General features: G+C 47.1%; 1 protein-coding gene across 2 annotated transcripts in view; it reads right to left on the bottom strand.

Moving 5' to 3' along the window:
- The window catches only part of LOC124545163 (phenoloxidase 2-like), a 71961-nt gene that overhangs the window by 6851 nt on the left and 43983 nt on the right, over nt 1–21127 (bottom strand). For both annotated transcript variants that reach the window (XM_047123997.1, XM_047123996.1), the window contains exons 7-8: nt 9198–9362; nt 8702–8830 (exon numbers count right to left, since the gene is read on the bottom strand). In XM_047123997.1, coding sequence (XP_046979953.1) covers nt 8702–8830; nt 9198–9362 — 294 coding nt within the window. The remainder of the gene's footprint in view (nt 1–8701; nt 8831–9197; nt 9363–21127) is intronic.

Genomic DNA, 21127 nt, shown 5'->3' with positions numbered 1-21127 from the left:
TAAATTACCACTCCACATTTTTCCATGATGGTTCTAGAGTAATGCGCTGCCTGACAGTAACCACTTAGCTGTAACCTTTCAATATCTTTCACATCATGTTCACTAAAACATAATACATCAGTATCTTTTATTCCTTGTGGTTCCTCTAACAGAACAGTAATGTCATTTACTTTATTACCAAGTCCTCCCACATTTTGGTGAAAAATCGTCATTTCTTTGGAATTAGAGACAGATCTAAACTTCTGTATTGTTGGGTTTTTTCTTTTGTATGTTTGCTACCTATAGCAGTAGACATCCCAGATTCTTTGTTTTCATGTATATGTTTCTCAGCTTCTGTTTGGCACCTCAATTTATCATCACTGAAACCACTAAGTTATTTGTGCTAACTAAATAAATAAATACGAATGTTAACATAGTGTTATTGATGATCAGGCTTCAAGTGAAACTAAACCAGTTTCTGGCATTCCCCAAAGTAGTTTTATTCTATATGAATTTATTTTCTAAGTGTTTTGATGAAGTGAATTTTTGGTTGAATTAGGTAGGTGCGTAAGTTGATAGCATTTGTTTATGTTCTGGTTGCTATGGGCTTATTTGTAAACGGCCATTTTCAATTTGTAGCTCACCGTTTCTATTTGGGTTTACATATTTTTATTTTGTCATATGGAGATAGTTAAGAGCTGTGGATGCTAGAAAGTGGAGCATGAAGTGGAGAAATTGAGCAATTTTGAGCTCTTGTTTTTTTTTGGTTTGGTTTTAGGGCGCAAAACTGCTATGGTCATTAGCGCCCGGTCCGTGACTTAGGAAACAATAAAAAACCGGAAATGGAAACCAGCAGCAATGGGAATGAAAGTCATAAAATTTGAGAAACTAAAAGCAGAAGGAAGGCTTAAAAATCCACTACAGAAAGGGTTTGGTTGTCCCCAAAAAAAGCTTCAAATGACTGACGTCATTTCACTGGCGCTAATAAATTCGAGAACGCGATCGGCTCAGCGCGTGTCATCTGCTAAAATCGACGATATATCAGGCGATAGCTGTAGACGGGAGCGTAACGGATTAAAATAGGGGCACTCAATTAAAAGATGTCTTACTGTCCACAGCTGAGAGCAGTGGGGACAGAGGGGGGGAGGATCGCCGCTTAAAAGATGTCGATGGCTAAAGAGACAGTGCCCTATCCGAAGTCTAGTTAAAATTATCTCCTCCCGACGACGCGTTCCGGAGGAAGAGGTCCAAGCACAAGGAAGAGCTTTCATGTCCCGCAATTTATTATGGGGAAGTGTCGACCAATGCGCATGCCATAAACGAACAACTCTGCGACATAAAACTCTTCATAGATCAGTGAACGGAATCGACTGAACAGCTGGCCGAGGAAGAGAGACTGCAGCCTTGGCCGCTATATTGGCCGCCTCATTTCCACAGATACCAACGTGTCCCAGGAGCCAGAGGAACGCCCCCGAGATGCCCCCCAGGTGGAGCAAGTGCAGACAGTCCTGAATCCGGTGGACCAGAGGGTGCACAGGATTAAGAGCTTGGAGACTGAGGAGAGAGCTGAGAGAATCTGAGCAGATAACGTACTGTATCCGCTGATGGCGGCGGATGTAGTGGACAGCCTGGAGAACAGCGTAAAGCTCCGCAGTATAAACCGAACACTGGTCGGGAAGCCGAAAGTGATTTGGGGTGTCGGCAACAATATAGGCACTCCCTACACCTAACGATGTTTTCGAGCTGTCGGTGTAAATAAATGTGGCGTCCGTCATTTGTGCACATAGAGCAGCAAATGCCCGACGATAAACAAGTGAAGGGGTACCATCCTTGGGAAATCAAAGGTCGCGGAGCAGGCAGATCCGGGGACAGAGCCAAGGCGGTGCTGTACCCCCAAGTTGTCAAGAAGGTTGTAGGAAAGCGGAAGGAAAGAGAATGGAGCAGTTGACGGAAGCGGACTCCCGGTGGTAGTAGGGAGGAGGGGCGGCCTGCATACCCTACATCAAAGCAGGCGTCGAAAAAAATGTCATGGGCTGGATTAGCAGGCATGGAAGGCAGATGGCTAGCATAACGACTCAGGACTGCTAGCCGATTGGACAGTGGAGGCTCAGCAGTCTCAGCATAAAGGCTTTCCACAGGGCTGGTGTAAAAAGCTCCAGACACTAAACGTAATCCACGGTGGTGGATAGAATCGAGACGCCGAAGAATAGACGGCCGAGCAGAGGAGTAGACTATGCTTCCATAGTCCAATTTCGAGCACACTAAGGCACGATAGAGGCGGAGAAGGACCACTCGGTCCGCTCCCCAGGAGGTACCATTCAGGACACGGAGAGTGTTGAGGGATCGCAGACAGCGAGCCGAAAGATAGGAAACGTGGGAGGACCAGCACAGTTTTCTGTCAAACATAAAACCCAAGAATTTAGCGACGTCTGAAAACGGAAGGTTGACAGGTCCTAGATGTAAGGAGGGTGGAAGGAACTCCTTTCGTCGCCAAAAATTAACACAAACGTTCTTACTGGGAGAAAAACAGAAGCCGGTTTCGATGCTCCAAGAGTGGAGGCGATCGAGACATCCTTGAAGACGTCGTTCAAGAAGGCTTGTCCGTTGAGAGCTGTAGTAGATCACCAAATCATCCACAAAGAGGGAGCCCGAGACATCAGGAAGGGGAGAATCCATAATTGGATTTATGGCGATGGCAAACAATACAACACTCAGCACGGAGCCCTGAGGTACCCCGTTTTCTTGGGAGAAAGTACGGGAGAGAGTAGTGTTCACCCGCACCCTAAATGTGCACTCTGCCATAAATTCGCAAAGAAAAAGGGGCAGCTGGCCTCGAAAGCCCCAAGAGAACAGTGTGTGGATGATGCCTGTCCTCCAACAGGTATCGAATGCTCTCTCCAGATCAAAAAATATTACTGTTTGGCGTTTCCGGAGAAAATTATTCATGATGTAAGTGGAGAGAGCAACAAGATGGTCAACTGCAGAACGATGCTTTCGGAATCCGCATTGGGCAGGTGTTAAAAAGACTGCGGGATTCCAGCCACCACGTTGAACGTTAGTTCACCATACGCTCCAAAACCTTGCAGACACTACTCGTGAGAGAAATGGGGCGATAGCTAGAAGGGAGATGTCTGTCCTTTCCAGGTTTCGGAACAGGAACGACGATAGCTTCCCGCCATAGTCTGGGAAAAGTACTGTCGGTCCAAATTCGATTATAAAGGCGAAGGAGGTAACGCAGACTATGGGTTGATAAATGCAGCAACATTTGTACAAGGATACCATCCGGTCCTGGGGCGGAGGAGCGAGAAGGGAGGGCATGTTGGAGTTCCCGCATGGAGAAAACAGTATTGTAGCTTTCGTGATTTTGAGAGGAGAAAGCAAGAGGTCGCACTTCCGCTGCACGTTTCTTCGGGAGAAACGCTGGCAGGTAATTTGAAGAGCTCGAAATCTCAGCCAAGTGCTGACCCAATGAGTTAGAAATTGCGGCGGGGTCCACTAAGGTATCATACGCGACAGTGAGCCCAGAGACCGGGGAGAAACTAGGCGCGCCTGAGAACCGTCGAAGCCGACTCCAAACTTCCGAGGAGGGAGTGAAGGTGTTAAATGAGCTAAAAGAATTTCCAGCTTGCCTTCTTGCTATCGCGGATGACACGACGGCATCGCGCACGGAGCTGCTTATAGCGGATACAGTTCGCCAAAGTAGGATGGTGACGGAAAATGCAAAGAGCACGTCGCCGCTCACATATTGCGTCATGGCATGCCCCGTTCCACCAAGGAACTGGGGGGCGCCGGGGCAATTCGGAGGTGCGTGGTATTGAACGTTCCGCAGCTGTAAGAATAACGTCGGTAATATGTGTGACCTCATCGTCGACGCTGGGAATGCGACGGTCATCGTATGTCGCTAGCGACGAAAAAAGTGTCCAATTGGCTTGGGCAAACTTCCAGCATCGCGGGCGCATATATGGCAGTTGAGGCTGCAGTCTAAGGACACATGGAAAGTGGTCACTCGAGTGTGTATCATCAAGGGCGAACCATTCGAAGCGCCGAGCTAGCGGAACAGTACCGACCGCAAGATCCAAATGAGATAAATTTGTTGTGGAGGCAGACAAAAATGTGGGGACCCCAGTGTTGAGGCAAACGAGATCCGCTTGGTGGAAGACGTCTAGCAATAGGGAGCCACGTGGACAAGGATGTGGAGATCCCCAAAGCGGGTGGTGGGCATTGAAGTCCCCAACCAGCAAATAGGGGGTGGAAGCTGACCAAGAAGATGAAGGAGATCAGCTCGTGCCATTGGTGTGGACGATGGAATGTATACAGTACATAGAGAGAACGTGTATCTGGAAAGGGAAAGACTGACGGCGACAGCTTGGAAGGAAGTGTTTAAATGGATTGGGTAATAATGGAGAGTATCATGGAGAACAATCATGAGTCCTCCATGTGGTGGAGTGCCTTCAACAGAGGGGAGATCATATTGGACGGACTGAAAATGAGGGAGAACAAAGCGGTCATGGGGACGCAGCTTTGTTTCCTGAAGACAGATGATGACCGGCGAGTAGGATCGTAAGAGGATCGACAATTCATCCCGATTGGCTCGAATACTGCGGATATTCCAGTGGATAATGGACATAGGGTGAACAGAAAATGGAGGAATGTGACCAAGGTCGCCGTCAACTCAACGACTGCTCTGAGCTTGCGACCGACAGCATGGAATGGCATTCAGCTGAAGGCAGATCCTGATCCATAGGTTGGTCAGGAGCAGCTCCTGCCACCAGCGATCGGCCGGTTGATTGGCCGCCAGCAATGCCCCTCGGCGACACAGAAGACGGCCGAGGGCGATTTCCGCCAGGTGGTGCTGTAGATGGGACACGCCTTAGCGGAGAAGGAGAGGAACTGGGTTTCTTTGTAGCCTTCTTGGAAGTATAATGTTTAGAGGAAGGAGGAACCGATGGTTGGGAGGTTGCCGTACGTACAAACTCTTCGCGAGTATGCTCTTTTTTCGAAGTCTTGGTGTCTGACTTTTGGGCTCGAGATTTAGGAGAACTCGATTAAGGGTGACCCAGAGAGTGGGCAGGCGAAAGTGGTGAGGTTGAACAGGCGATCTTTGCGCTGGCCGATCTGACGACCGCAGCACTGAAGATGAGGTCGCAAGTCTGCGTGGCCGCCTCATTTGTTGGCCGAGGAGAAGCAAGGACAGTGCTGTATTTTCCTTTCTGAGGCACGGTGGGCTGTCGACCGGCGAATAATTTTCGAGCAGCAAAGGTCGACACCTTGTCCTTCACTCTAATTTCCTGGATGAGCTTTTCGTCCTTAAAAACGGGGCAATCTCGAGGGGAAGCAGCGTGGTCACCCATACAGTTGATGCATCGAGGGGATGGAGGTGGACAAGCACCCTCATGGGCATCCTTGCCACAAGTAACACATTTGGCCGGATTGGAACAGGAGTTGCTGGTGTGATTGAACCGCTGACACTGATAGCAACGCGAACGGAAATTATCTCATAGCCTGCTTTGATTTTCGATGGGAGTTGAACTTTGTCAAATGTCAAGAAGACAGTGCGGGTTGGAATGATGTTCGTGTCAACCCTTTTCATAACTATGAACAGCCGTTACGCCCTGGTCAGACAGGTAGTGCTGAATTTCTTCGTCAGACAATCCATCGAGGGAGCGTGTATAAACTACTCCACGCGAGGAATTTAAAGTGTGGTTCCACCCGGACAGGGAAGGTGTGTAGTAGTGAGGTATGCAGCAATTTTTGTGCCTTGAGGGCACTGACTGTTTCGAACAACAGTGTGCCATTCCGTAATCTGGAACAAGACTTTACAGGACCTGCAATTGCGTCGACACCTTTCTGAATAATGAAAGGGTTGACCGTGGAGAAGTCGTGACCTTCGTCAGACCGAGAAACAACAAGGAACTGTGGCAACAATGGAAGAACTGTCTGTGGCTGAGACTCAGTGAACTTACGCTTGTGAGCAGACATAGTGGAAGGTGAGGAAACCATTGCGGAAGAATCCCCCATGATTACCGGCGTCTCCGATGGCACGCTCCTCCCTTGTGGGGGCCCTCTCTGAGGGCACTCCCGCCTTAGGTGATTGTTCACACCTCAGGTCACACCTCCCGACAAACAGACGGAGGGACCAATCGGCACTTTCGGAGGGTATCAGCTCGGGTAATCACCCCTCCCTGGGCCTGGCCATTACCAGGGGGTACGTACGTGTCCTATCTGTCTACCCGGGGCGGGGAATTACGCGTTACCCCGTCACTGGCTACGCATGGAAGTGCGTGGGTCGGCCTTCAGACACGCACAGGGAGGAAGAAAGAGAAAGGGAAAGGAAAAGGAAAGGAAAGAAGAGAGGTCTCAAACGCCGCAGTGGAGAAAAGGGTAAAGAGAAGAGGTAAGGAAAAGAGAAGGACAAAGGAAGATGAAGACATACAAGCAAGGAAGGCGAAGAATGCGGTACATTTACAAGCGTCCGTCTCCGGACGTAGGCACAAACCATACTCCCAGAGGGGGAGAAGGGGAAGGAAAGAGCCAGAGGTGAGGGGGGGGGCAAAGATAGGGGATAGGGAAGGATGCGGAAAGGGAAGGTATGCAGCCCGGAAAGGAAGGAAGGCCACATTAGCTCGGGGTCCCGTGCTCGCTACGCACGTATCCACAAAAGAGTTGTGGGTCCCCTGGGGGGGGAGCTCTTGTTCTGTTTGAGTGCAATAGGCCAACAGCCTTGCTGCAGCAGGAACACCAGTTCCTTGAGATCACTGTAGTTAAGCACTATTCTAGCTGGACGGGTGACCATCCAGTCTGCCGAGCACCGTTAGGAAGCAGGATGCACTCAGCCCTTGTGAGGCACACTGAGTAGCTACTTGACTGAGAAGTATCAATTCCAGTCTCAGATTGACTTATGGCTGTGAGAGCCATGTGCTGACCTCATCCATATCTGCATCTAGTGATGCCTGTGGACTGAGGATGACAGCAGCCAGTTTTTACCTTTTTGTCTTCATGGCTTATTCAAGTCAAGAGTTCCGAGTGCAGCGAAGGGGTGACAGCAACAGAGGCAACCAGGAACATTTGCGCAACATATGGCAATCACACCATTTGATAGCCCAGCAAGAAAAATTGTTCCGATTTTAAGGATGTGCATGTTGACATTTGTGACTATTAGGGAAGACCTTTGGGGTTTAATGAAATCTTTCAGATTCATTAATACAATGTCATGACATGTCAGTTAAGTCCAGAACTGGCCAATGTGAGTAACTGGCCATTTTACTATCAGTGACATTTGCATGCAATGGGGAAGGTATAAAGAATCTGGTGTATGTGTACCAATGAAAACAAAAACTCAGTGGATGGACATGTGCATCTCTGCTTGCTCCTCCTCAGTCAGCTCATTGACAGCAGCTGCAGCAGCAACCATTCCTGCCTTTTATTACTAACAATGAGAAATTGTGTCTTTATGCTAACACGAAACAAGGGAAGAAATGATTGAGCCCAAACAGAACAGCAACTTCCTGTACATAGACCTGTGTGCACCCATGAAAGATAATGTTATGCATCTGGTGGAACAGCTATAGTGTCTTTTACTACGAATTGCTTTCCTGAAATTTAACTACTACTGCCCACATTTGTTAACAATCTGTGTTCCTTCCAAATGCTATCCAAAAATAGTGATCAGGAGGATTGCATGAAGTGATGCTACTCCACAGTAACTCCCACCAACATTCTGCTACACTGACATGACATTGTACAGGTGACTGCATGCGAAGTCATTCCACAGCCCCCTTATTCACCTGATCTTGTGCCCTCACATTTTCACCATTTTGTTCTATTTAAACAAAGTCCAAGGAAATTCCTTTCCAGATGGAAATGTGCTCCAAACATGGCTCCAATGTTTCACCACAATAACACTAAATTTATACAGTCATGGAATAAAAGTTCTCAGCATTGGTAGACCATTGTGAACAGTAAAGGAGACACTATTACTGATGACTGAAGTCATATGTGTATCTGTTTTTATTAAGTTTATGAACAAATGCTACGAACTCTTGCACCAACCCAATACACAACATCTTTCCTGAACGTATCTGTCTGATTTTAACCTTCAGATATTTCAATTGCAAATGCATTTGGTATTTTACCTATTACACAGTGACAGTAATGTTTAACCAGTTCCTGATTGACATAAGAGCACCCTGTTCATTCTTGGACATTTTTGGACTCTCGAATAGGTAGAGGATAATTTTTTCTATTAGCTATTACTTTATGGAATTAACGTTTCTTGAGCAGAACTGCAGTTGGAGCATTAAAATTTAACTGTGCACCTTGTGAAGTTCTTGTGCCTGCAACACCAAACTATAGTTAATATAAGTTTTTTTCTGACTATGAGATTCTTCATTAGGTAGATGTATTTGTTCTTTTAAACCAATATGGCAGATTTTGACCTGCATCCATTTTTAAAATACCCTCCTTAAAAAATCATCTTTGTTGTAAATGTTATACTCCATAAATCTCTATTTGGTAATCCTGTGTATTTTGTGCATTAGCATTGCTTGTTAAGTCAACAATTCAGGGTCTCTGTTTGTCTTACTGTTCAAATTTTTTTTAAAAAAAATGAGAAAAACAATTGGAGTCAGAACATTATTAGATCACTATTATTTGAACTGATGATTTACATTGGTCAAAACCTGTAAAAACAGTATGTATTTCAGGCAATCAAATTATACCATACCTGCTGGACAGTGTACCTAGGAAGAACCTTCTTGTGCTCCTGGAAGATGCCATCTATAAAAGCATGCCACCTGTAGAATATAGGATCCCTCATTGTTGTTGCTGGATCAGCAATGACCCCAAATGTTTCCTGTCATGGAAGAATTATTAGTGAGAAGTGAATAAAATTATACACCCTACAGGAATTATCTTTAATGGAAATTAAATTTCTAAAGAAAATCTCCCTAATTTGATTCAGTTTATCCCCTACTGGTGAAATTTTTTTCTTGTTTGACACTGACAATATTATTAAGTGTGTGCATTAGCTTCCAATTTATAATCTTGTATGCATGGCATTGCAAAGCTTATATTTTGTAAGATATTTTAGCCAGTTTTTTCTGATCAATATGCATTCAAGTCTATGCCACAAAATATGTTTTTATACATACAGTACAATTTACTTTGCATGCAGAAGAATTTACAATACAAGGTTTTTAAGAAGCAGAATTTGCACTTACGAGATGTCTGGCATCAGGATCATGGCAGAATCCCATCATAACATGGCCAAGGTTGTGTAGATCACCGTACAGATTGGGGTTGATAGACAGTATGCTTGCATCTACGATGTTACCAAGAATATCTATACCATCAGTTTCTGTCAGTTCAACAATTTGCTTTTTTTCCTAAGAAAAGGGAAAGTAAAACATTACTATGACTTGAACAAAAATCGGCATGTAAAAAATGCATGATGAAGGGATATTTAAACCCTCAAGAAAGGAACAGCCTTCCTAAAACAAGAAAACAAAAACTAAGTGAAAAAAAATGGTGTAGTGAAAACAGTGGAACAGTGGTGAAAAGTAGTCACAAAAACAGTCATATTGATATTGTTAAGCGTGATTTGCAAACCAAAAGAGGTGTTATTTATGATGAAAAATGTAATATCGAACTCAGAATATGTCAAGACTACAAATAAATTTATGTGGACTGCAGTAAAGCCCAAAAACAGAACACTAAACTATCAAGAAAATAGAAAACCAAAACAAAGCACTAGAAGCAGTGCACCAGTTACATCAAATAAGTTTTCAGCACCAGATTCATGCAGCGAAACAACGAATAGTGTAAGCTAAAGTAAATATAATGAATCCTCCAATAAAGGTCGTAACAGGGAAATTCTGACACCTTGAAGCACAAAAAAAATTTACTGTATGCCGACAGCCACGGAAAAAGCCTTTCAGCTCCCCTCCATGAAGCTGTACACAATGAGTATTCTGTATTTGCTTAAGTTAAACCAGGAGCTACATTACATGCTGTAGCCAAGAATTTATCAGGAACAATCTGAAAATAAGATGACTACGTTTTAATCATTGGTGGCACCAATGGTGTTCACAAAAACAAGGGCAAGTAAGCACTCAGTTTATAGGATGTTATTGCCAAAACTATACAACACAAATGTTAACTTACAAACCTACCAGTACGACTCTCCTCCAGTGGTCTTGTGTTACTACAGAAGTAAGGTGCTATAATTTAGAACTGTAGAAACTATGTAAAAAACCAAATCATGTGCACTTGCTAGACATGAACTGAAACATGAACATACCTGGCACAGACTTGAACAGAAATGGAAAGCTCAAGTTAGTGAACCAGATAATTTAACTCTGTAAAGAGCTGCATAAAATCATGGACCCCGTCATTTTAGATTATAATCAACAAGTTTTTTAGGCTCAATTTCAAGCAACACGATTTTGCTGAACTAAACCCCTTGGATTGGAGAGAATCCTGGTCACATTCCAAAGGAACTGACTTTGGAGACAGTAAATTGTCATTACAGTGCAGTGTTAAAGACTCGGGCGATAATTCAACTGATTCAGAATACCAATTCACAGTGTCTTAAGATATCAGTACCATTTAGGATAATTCATCGAAATGTGCAGTATCTTAGGAATAAAAATCTGCTGTACGAATCTGTGGATGAGAATTCACCACACCTCTTAGTATGAGGGTCACTCCAAAAGAAATCACTATTTTTTTAAGAATACAGTTTTCGTTCTGCGTGTGTGAAAGTTTTCCAGTGTGTAGATACATTTTTCCCACTTCTTTTCAAACTTAGTTCAGCCTGTTCCCGTGAGTGGCACCGTCCTAGGATGTCTTCAAGATGGCTGCTACACTTGACGTTTGTCAAAAGCAACGTGCTGTCCTAGAATTCCTGTGCTGTCTATGAGACATTGGGATACATCCACAAGAGGTTGAAAAGGTGTATGGAGATGCTGCTGTTTATCGCAGTACAGTTACTCAGTGGGCAAGCAGGTTAAGTGATTAAAGCGGGCATGGCAATATTGATGATTGTCCTCGCAGTAGCAGGCCTCATACTGCACACACTCCAGACAATGTGCGGAGAGTTAACGAATTGGTGACTGCTGACAGACACATCACAGTGAACGAATTGTCACGCTACGTTGGGATAGGGGAAGAAAGTGTTTGCAGAATACTCAAAGTGTCAGCGTTAAAAAGGGTTAGTGTCAGGTGGGTTCCCAGGATGTATGCAGCAAACTTTTGGAACAGTACGAGAATGGTGGAGATGAATTTCTTGGAAGAATTATGACAGGTGATGAAACATGGCTCCATCATTTTTCACCAGCGATGAAGAGGCAATCAATGAAGTGGCATCATGCAAATTCACCCAACAAAAAAATTCAAAACCACACCTTTTGCTGGAAAAGTTATGGCTACGGTGTTTTTCGATTCCGAAGGACTCTTGCTTGTGGGCATCATGCCAAGTGGAACCGTCAAATTCTGATGCATATGTGATGACACTGAAGAAACTTCAAGCTCTACTGAGTCTTGGTCAACCAGATTGGCAAAAGCAGGATGTTTTGCTGTTGCACGACAATGCATGGCCACATGTCAGTCAAGAATCCATGGAAGTGATTCTTCAAACTCCGATGGACAACACTTTTTTTTTTTTTTTTTTTTTTTTTTTTGTGGTTTTAGGGCGCACAACTTCAATGGTCATTAGCGCCCTGACTACGTTAAGAATGCACCGCGAGGCACAAGTTTAAAACAACAACTAAAAGGGAAAACACGATAAAAGACAGACTGACAGGCATAGGATTAAAAAACAGCATCATCAAATGTCCTTAGAGAGGTTCGTCAAATTGATAAAATGAAGAACACGAGCAGCTGCTCGTGGGTCATCCGCTAAAAGCGCATCTAAAGTACATGGCAGGTTAAGATCTAGACGCAGTGTGTTAAAATCTGGACAGGACATTAAAATGTGGCGGACCGTCAGCAATTGCCCACATGGGCAGAACGGTGCCGGCGCATCCGTCAGCAGATGGCGATGGCTGAACCGGCAGTGTCCAATGCGTAACCGGGCCAAAACGACCTCCTCCCGCCAAGAAGGGCGGGAGGAGGACGTCCAAGCCGCGGGAAGAGGTTTCAAGGCCCAAAGCTTGTTGTCTGTAAGTGCAGCCCAATCGGCATGCCACAGCGATAAAATCCGCCGGCAAATGACCCTGTTACAGTCTGAGGAAGGGACACGACAAGAGGCTGTCCGAGGCTGGAGAACCGCAGCCTTGGCCGCGGCTTCTGCAGCTTCGTTCCCAGGGATACCGACATGGCCAGGGACCCACATAAAGCTAACCGGAGAACCAACGTCCACCAGCTGCTGAAGAGAGCATTGGATCCGGTGCACGAAAGGGTGAACCGGATACGGATCACAGGCTCTGGATGGCGCTCAGGGAATCGGAGCAGATGACATAAGCAGAATGTCGGTGGCGGCAGATGTAAAGAACAGCCTGGTAGAGGGCAAATATCTCAGCTGTGAAGACCGAACAATGGCCATGGAGCCGGTATTTGAAACTTTGTGCCCCGACAATAAAAGAACACCCGACCCCATCATTGGTCTTGGAGCCATCTGTATAAATAAAGGTCATATTGATGAACTTCGAACAAAGTTCAACAAAACGGGAGTGGTAGACTGAACCGGGGGTAACCTCTTTTGGGAGCAAGCTGAGGTCAAGGTGAACGCGGACCTGAGCCTGGAACCAAGGTGGCGTGTGGCTCTCGCCCACTCGAAAGATTGCAGGGAGTGAAAAATTAAGGTGTTGAAGGAGGCGACGAAAGCGAACTCCAGGGGGTAGCAGGGCAGAGACATACAACCCGTATTGACGGTCGAGAGAGTTGTCAAAAAAGGAACGATAAGATGGGTGTTCGGGCATTGACAGTAGCCGACAGGCATACCGACAAAGCAGTATATCGTGCCGGTAGGTGAGTGGCAATTCGCCAGCGTCAGCATGAAGACACTCTATGGGACTAGTATAAAACGCTCCAATCGCAAGTCGTAAACCCCGATGTTGTATGGAGTTGAGGTGGCGTAAAATGGATGGCCGTGCAGAGGAGTATACGAAGCTCCCATAATCCAGCTTGGAGCGGATGATCGACCGATATAGACGAAGCAGGACGGTTCGATCCGCTCCCCACTACATACCACTGAGAACACGGAGGACATTTAAAGAACGGGTACAACGGGCAGCCAAATATGACATGTCGAGACCAGCTAAGTTTCCTGTCAAATGTAAGACCTAAAAATTTTGTTGTCTCCACGATTGGGAGAGCAACGGGACCGAGTCTTAAGGACGGTGGGAGAAACTCTTTGTAGCGCCAGAAGTTAATACAGACAGTCTTCTTGGCAGAAAAACGGAAGCCATTGGCGACACTCCAGAAGTGAAGACTGTCAAGAGAACGCTGAAGACAGCGCTCCAGGACACGTGTACACTGCGCACTGCAATAGATGGTAAAATCGTCCACGAAAAGGGAGCCTGATACATCAGCTGGGAGGCAATTTATTATTGGATTGATCGCGATGGCGAAGAGAGCGGCGCTCAAAACTGAGCCCTGTGGCACCCCATTCTCCTGGCGAAAGGTGTCTGACAGGACAGAACCCACACGTACCCTGAACTGTCGATCCATTAAAAAAGAACAAATAAAAAGAGGGAGGTGACCGCGAAGGCCCCATGTATGCATGGTGCGGAGAATGCCCGCCCTCCAACAGGTGTTGGAAGCCTTCTCCAAATCAAAGAACACAGCCGCGGTCGGGCGCTTCCGCATGAAGTTATTCATAATGAAGGTCGACAAGGTAACCAGATGGTCAACAGCAGAGCGGCGCCTACGAAATCCACATTGTACATTGGTAAGTAGGCGTCGAGACTCGAGCAGCCAAACCAATCTAGAGTTAACCATTCGCTCCATCACTTTACAGACACAGCTGGTAAGCGAGATGGGTCGATAACTGGAAGGCAAGTGCTTGTCCTTCCCCGACTTAGGAATCGGGACAACAATAGACTCGCGCCAGCATGCGGGAACATGTCCCTCAATCCAGATGCGATTGTACGTACGAAGAAGAAAACCTTTACCCGCAGGAGAAAGGTTGTTCAGCATCTGAATATGAATAGAATCAGGCCCTGGAGCGGAGGACCGTGATCGGCCAAGTGCGTTTTCGAGTTCCCGCATGGTGAATGGGGCATTATAACTTTCACGATTCGAGGAGCGTAAGTTAGGTGGCCTAGCCTCCTCTGCCTGTTTTCGGGGGAGGAAGGCAGGGTGGTAATGAGCGGAGCTCGAAACCTCGGCGAAAAAGCGGCCGAAGGCATTGGAAACATCCTCAGGGGCCACAAGGACGTCATTCGCGACCGTTAAGACAGAAACTGGTGAGTGGACCTTAGTGCCAGATAGCCGGCGCAGGCTACCCCAGACAACAGAAGGAGTAAAACTGTTGAAGGTGCTTGTGAAAGCAGCCCAGCTGGCTTTCTTGCTTTCTTTAATAATACGACAACACTGAGCACGTAATCGTTTATAATTGATACAATTCGCCACTGTAGGGTGGCGTTTAAAGGTGCGTAAAGCACGTCGACGAGCACGTCTCGACATGCTGCAGTCCACCAGGGGACCGGTACGCGACGTGGAGAAGAAGTAGGGTGAGGGATGGAATATTCAGCAGCAGCGAGAATGACTTCCGTGAGGTGTGCGACCTGACGATCGCAGCTTGTGAAGGTTTGATCCTGAAAGGTCGCCCTGGAAGAGAAGAGCCCCCAGTCTGCCTTGGAGATGGTCCAACTAGAGGAGCACGGAGAGGGGGTATGCTGCAGGAGATGGATAACACATGGGAAGTGGTCGCTCGAATATGTATCAGAAAGTGCATACCACTCAAACCGGCGTGCAAGTTGAGGAGTACATATAGAAAGGTCTAAATGGGAATAGGTGTGAGATGTGTCCGAAAGAAAAGTAGGGGCGCCAGTATTGAGGCAGACAAGATTGAGCTGGTTGAAAAGGTCTGCCAACAGGGAGCCCCTCGGGCAGGATGCTGGAGAGCCCCAAAGGGGATGGTGGCCATTGAAGTCTCCAGTTAACAAAAATGGTGCAGGTAGCTGAGCAATAAGTTGCATCATGTCTGCCCTGGTAACGGCAGATGACGGCGGAGTGTAAACGGTACAAATGGAAAATGTAAAAGTGGGGAGAGTAATGCGGATGGCAACTGCCTGCAGGCCGGTGTGCAACGTGATGGGATCGTAGTAAATATCATCCTGGACCAGCAACAGAACCCCTCCATGAGCCGGAATACCTACCACAGGGGGTAGGTCAAAACACACAGAGGTGTAGTGTGCCAAGGCAATTTGATCGCATGGGCGTAGCTTCGTTTCCTGGAGGGCTACGACGAGCGGACGGTGCAAGCGGAGCAGCAACTTCAAGTCCTCTCGGTTGGAGCGAATGCTGCGAATATTCCAGTGAATAAGTGCCATCGTAAGAAGAAAAGGAAGATGAAAGAAGGGGACACCTCGAAGGCCGCTGAGGGCCTGGCTTCGAGCGAGCACTGCCGCCGCCATCAGTAGGCGGACAGTCATCGTCCATTGGGTCTATAGGTTCATCAGCCATCTTGGTAAGATGGCCGGGAGGGGGAGCTTCCTCAGCCGGTGAACGGCCAGATGTTCGGCTACCAGTGGTGCGGCCAGGCGAAACGGATGACGGCCTGGGGCGGCAACCGCTGGGTGGCGCAGGAGAGGAAATGTGCCGTGGCAGAGGAGAGCTGTGCTTCCTATGAGCCTTCTTGGAAGGACGTTTGGTGGAAGTACCGGTCGAAGGCTGGGAGGTCGAAGTACGTAGGAAGTCTGCATGGGATGGTTCCTTCTTGAAGGCCCGTGCACCTGACTTCTGGGTCTTCGTCTTGGCAGAAGCTGATGAAGGTGCTTGTGTCTGAGGGGTGACGGGAGGAAGAGGAGAAGTCGACCGGGCGATCTTAGCACTGGTCAAACGGACGACCGTGGTGCTGAAGGTCAGATCGCATGTCTGGGTTGCCACCTCCCTGGTAGTCCAAGGAGAGGCGAGGACAGTACTGTATTTCCCCGCTGGGAGCAGCGTGGGCTTCCTACTAGCCAATAGCTTGAGAGCAGCCGAGGTGGACACTCTCTCTTTGACCCGAATTTCTTGGATACAGCATTCTTCCTTATAGACAGGACAGTCGCGGGAGGATGCGGCATGGTCACCCTGACAGTTCACACAACGAGGAGACGGAGGTGGACAGTCACCCTCATGGGCATCCCTGCCACAAGTGACACATTTAGCCGCATTGGAACAAGACTGTCGAGTGTGATTGAAACGCTGACACTGGTAGCAGCGCGTAGGTGTCGGGACATAGGGGCGAACAGAAATTACCTCGTAGCCCGCCTTGATGCGCGATGGCAGCTTAACACTATCGAAGGTCAAGAAAAGTGTCCGGGTTGGTACAAGGTCATTGTTGACCTTTTTCATGACCCTATGGACAGCCGTCACGCCCTGCTCAGCGAGGAATGATTGAATCTCCTCGTCAGTCAATCCGTCGAGGGAGCTAGTATAGACCACACCACGAGACGAATTCAAAGTTCGGTGAGCCTCCACCCGCACAGGAAATGTGTACAGGAGTGTGGCCCGATGCAGTTTTTGTGCCTGAAAGGCGCTCTCAGTTTCGAGTAATAAGGTACCGTTACGCAACCTGGTACAAGATTTGACAGATCCAGCTATGGCATCTACACCCTTCTGGATAACGAAAGGGTTGACAGAGGAAAAATCCTTTCCGTCCTCAGATCGAGAAACGACGAGGAACTGTGGGGCAGGCGGTAGTACTTTTGTCACTGGTGGCTGGTCACGTTTCCATTTTTGGGCAGAAGTCGAGACAGATGGAGTGAAATCCATTGCGGAGGAATCCCCCATGATTGCCAGCGTCTCTGATGGCGCGCTCCTTCCTTGTGGGGACCCTCTCAGAGGGCACTCCCGCCTTAGGTGAATGTTTACACCTCAGGTCACACCTCCTGAGAAACAGATGAGGGACCAATCGGCATGGTCAGAAGGTATCCGCTCAGGCAATCACCCCTCCCCGGGCCTGGCCTTTACCAGGGGGTACGCGCGTGCCTTACATGTCTACCCAGGGCGGGGAATTACGCGTTACCCCGTCACCGGCTACGCGTGCGAACGCGTGGGTCGGCCTTCAGGCACGCACAGGGAGGAAGGAAGAAGAGGAAAAAGAAGAGAGGGAGAGAGAGCACAGACTGTCTCAAACGCCGAGGCGGAGGCAAGAAGGAGGCAAGGAGATTTTGCAGGGGAAAGAGTAAGGAAGACAGTGAGGTGGAGAAGAGCAAAGAAAGGAACCAACCGAAGGTAGGAAGAAACGAGAAGTGAAAAAGCAAAATGACCGCAAATAGAGGTAGGGGAACCGTCTGTCTCCGGACGCAGGCGCTAACTACCCCCGTGAGGGGGAGGGACTCCTTTTAGTCGCCTCTTATGACAGGCAGGAATACCGTGGGCCTATTCTAATCCCCGAACCCGCAGGGGGTGGACAACACTGAAACACCCTCCTTACAGTCCTGACCTGGCTCCATGTGACTATCATCTCTTTGGAAAACAAAGACTCTGTGGAACAAGGTTCGAAGCTAATTCCCTTGTGCCCACTGCCGAAAAGTGGCTCCAACAGGTTGGTCCAGAATTTTACCATGCAGGTATACAGGCGCTGGTTCCAAGATGGTGCAAGGCAGTTGAGAGGGATGGAAATTATGTGGAGAAATGAAAGTATTGTTCGTGAAGGATGAATCTATACAAAAAATCTTTTAAACATGTAGAATAAAAATGGATTAAAAATAGTGTGCATTTCTTTTGGAGTGACCCTCGTAGTTACAGAACATTGACTGAAGGACAGTGAAATTGAGTATTACGAACTAAATGGTTGTGTGTTAGCAGATAGTTATTGTAGGCTACAACACAAAGGGGGTGGAGTGATGATATTTATAAAGGAACATCTTCCATTTAAGAAGATCTGATTTGTTAAACAATACTGCAAAGAAGGGACAACTCAAATGGCTGGTGTTGTGGTCCACATAAATACTCGTTCAAGTAGGTTAGCTAAGCATAAACTAGTTGGTATGTACTGCCCACCAAATACAGGTGTGTTGTACTATATAGACTCAACAGGGCTATTAAACAGGCCCCACTGATCTTAGCATAGTTGGAGACAAATATCGATGCCAACTCCTGTAGTATAACCTACTTGAAAATTACATATATTAAACTCACAATCTCACAAATATAATGAACTGACACTAAAGTAACTGAGTCAAGCTCCAGCAAGATAAATTATGTAACAGTCGACAAAAATGTAAAAGACAGTATTAACTTTTGGAGTATTGATTTTCATTACTCAGATCAGTATTATCAGGTGTCAATTATTGTTAGTACAACAGACCTTAAATATGCTAAGGTAATTAGGAAGTGGATCGTGAATAGCACCAACTTCAGTGTCTTCAAAACTAAGTTAGCAAAGAAGAAATGGGACACTATTTACCAAACTAAAGAGTCAGAAAACAAATGGGAAGAGTTTTGTAGGACCATTTGGTCTCATTTTACTTTAGTACACAAAAAACAACTGATGTCATATGTGTCCAACTCCTAATTATAGAACACGAACACAGAGGAGTTAAACTACTATATGTCTGTCCCAATGGACACAATAGGAAACAGCTAAAAACAGGCACATGAAAAAAGGGCTTATTGAACACCATACAGAATTGGAGGTCTAAAATAAAAAATTAAATGGCCTTCAACATATTGCTTCGGCAGATAAAAAGTAAGACAGGTCAACAGCCCACGTGTCATTTGCTAAAATGCGTGATTAATCAGAAGGCAAATCCAAGCTGGAACGTGTAGTGTTTAAAAAAAACAAGCATATTCCAGCAGGAAGTGGCAAACAAAATTTGGGCATGATGTGAACAAAGTGGATGGGTAGCCCTACTTAGCAAATGACAATGGCTAAAAAGGCAGTGCCCAATACACATTGGTGATGCCAAATGGACACCACCTCCTGACAGACAGCAACACAGGTATTGTCAGAGGGAATATAGGTACTCGAGGGCCGAGGTACAAAGACTGCAGCCTTGGCAGCAGCATCAGCAGCTGCATTTCCTGGCACACTGACATGACCAGACACACACTGAAACATTACAATGGCTCCACCAAAAGTGAGCAGCTGACAGTTTTCCTGGACTTGCTGCACTAAGGGATGAGCAGTGTACAGCACACATGGACTTTGGAAGGTACTGAGTGAGTCTGAGTAGAGGACATAAATGGGAAGCTCGGCTGTAAATTCAGAGCAGTGTGCCAGAAGCCATTATCAAAAGACATAGGTGCCAATGATTAAGGCACACCCAGTCCAAGAGCCATCAGTGTATACAAAGGTAGTATCACAAAGTTCCATGTGAAGGTCATGAAACTTAAGGTGATAAACTGAGGTTGGAGCAGTGTCCCTAGGAAGCATATGAAGGCCAAGGTCAACAGGAAGCCAACGTGAAGGGTTCACAACCACTGGGAAAGTTGCAGGTTGTGTGAAGTTAAGCCACTGTAGCAAGTGGCGAAAGTGGACTCCAGGATGTAACAGAAGAGGGACAAGCCCCATACTGACGATCAAAGGAATTGTCAAAGGAGGCGGCATAGGAGAGGTGACCAAGCATAGCAGACAAATGGCATGCATACCTGCTGAGGAGAAAGTCACTCCAGTAGGACAGTAGCAGTTCACCAGCTTCAGCATACAGACTAAACCAGGCTAGTGTGGAAGGCACCTGTGGCCAAACGGATGACATGAATTTTGAGGGAGCGTAAGAGGGATGGGCGAGTAGATACATGAACAAGGCACCCATCATCTAGTTTCAAATGGGCAAGGACCGGTGCAAACTGAGGAGGGTAGTTCCCTCGGCACCCCCACGAAATACCAGTGATTATACATAGGAGGTTGAGGGACTGTATATCGTGCTGCCACATCAGACACATGGGAAAAATCAAGAGTGTTTCCTATTGAGCATGAGCCCCAGGAATTATGCAGTTTCTGGAAACGGAATGGCAACAGGCCCAAGGTGAACAGATGGTGGGAGTAACCATTTGTGCCACCAGAAAGCTAAAGCCATTGTCGATGCTCCAGGAGTAAAGGTGATCAAGCAGATCGAAGACGCCGCTCTGTGAGACAGGTCTGGGGAGAACTGCAACAGATGGCAAAATAGTCAACAAAAAGAGATCCAGAGGTGTCTGGTGGAAGACAGGCCATGAATGGGGGGAGAGTTTTTTTTTTGGTAGGGTTTAAGGGCGCTCAACTGCTGACGTCATTAGCGCCCAGTCACTGGTGTTAGAGCAAATGGAATCTGCTAAAACTCAAGGGGATGGGGGGACACCAGAAGTACCTGACAAAGATGCAGATAAAATAAGTAAAAAGGTTAAATGTCTTTGGACAAGCCAGTTAAAGTTATAAAACGCAGAATACGAGCAGCTGCTCGAGCGTCATCAGCTAAAACATCCGGTTAAGTAGATGGCAGGGACAGGATAACACGAAATTGACTAAAACGGGGACACGACAATAAAACATGGCGCACTGTTAATACCTGACCACAAGGGCATTGCGGGGCTGGATCACCGGAGAGCAGGTAGCGGTGGCTAAACCGGCAATGCCCAATCCGCAACCTGGTGAGAAGGACCTCCTCGCGCCGAGATGGTCGGGAAGATGTTGTCCAAGCAGTTGGGAGCGGTTTTACTGCCCGGAGCGTGTTTCCTTGGAGGGATGACCAAGCATCCAACCACAACGACACAAGCCTCTTACATACAGCCCCACGAACGTCAGATGACGGGACACAATAGGAGGCTGGCCGAGGCAGGAGGACTGCAGCCTTGGCTGCAGCATCCGCAGCCTCATTCCCAGGCACTCCTACATGTCCGGGAACCCACAGAAAGCTGACAGAACCACCATTATTAGCGAAAGAATGGAGGGACTGCTGTATCCGTTGACTCAAGGGATGGACCGGATAGGGAGCTCCAAGGCTCTGAAGAGCACTGAGTGAGTCAGAGCAGAGTACATACGATGAATGGCGGTGGCGGCGGGCATACTGAACGGCCT

This window comes from Schistocerca americana, chromosome 8 (genome assembly GCF_021461395.2).
Source record: "Schistocerca americana isolate TAMUIC-IGC-003095 chromosome 8, iqSchAmer2.1, whole genome shotgun sequence".
In the NCBI taxonomy this organism is placed as follows: domain Eukaryota; kingdom Metazoa; phylum Arthropoda; class Insecta; order Orthoptera; family Acrididae; genus Schistocerca; species Schistocerca americana.
This window is presented reverse-complemented; position numbering and strand designations above follow the sequence as displayed.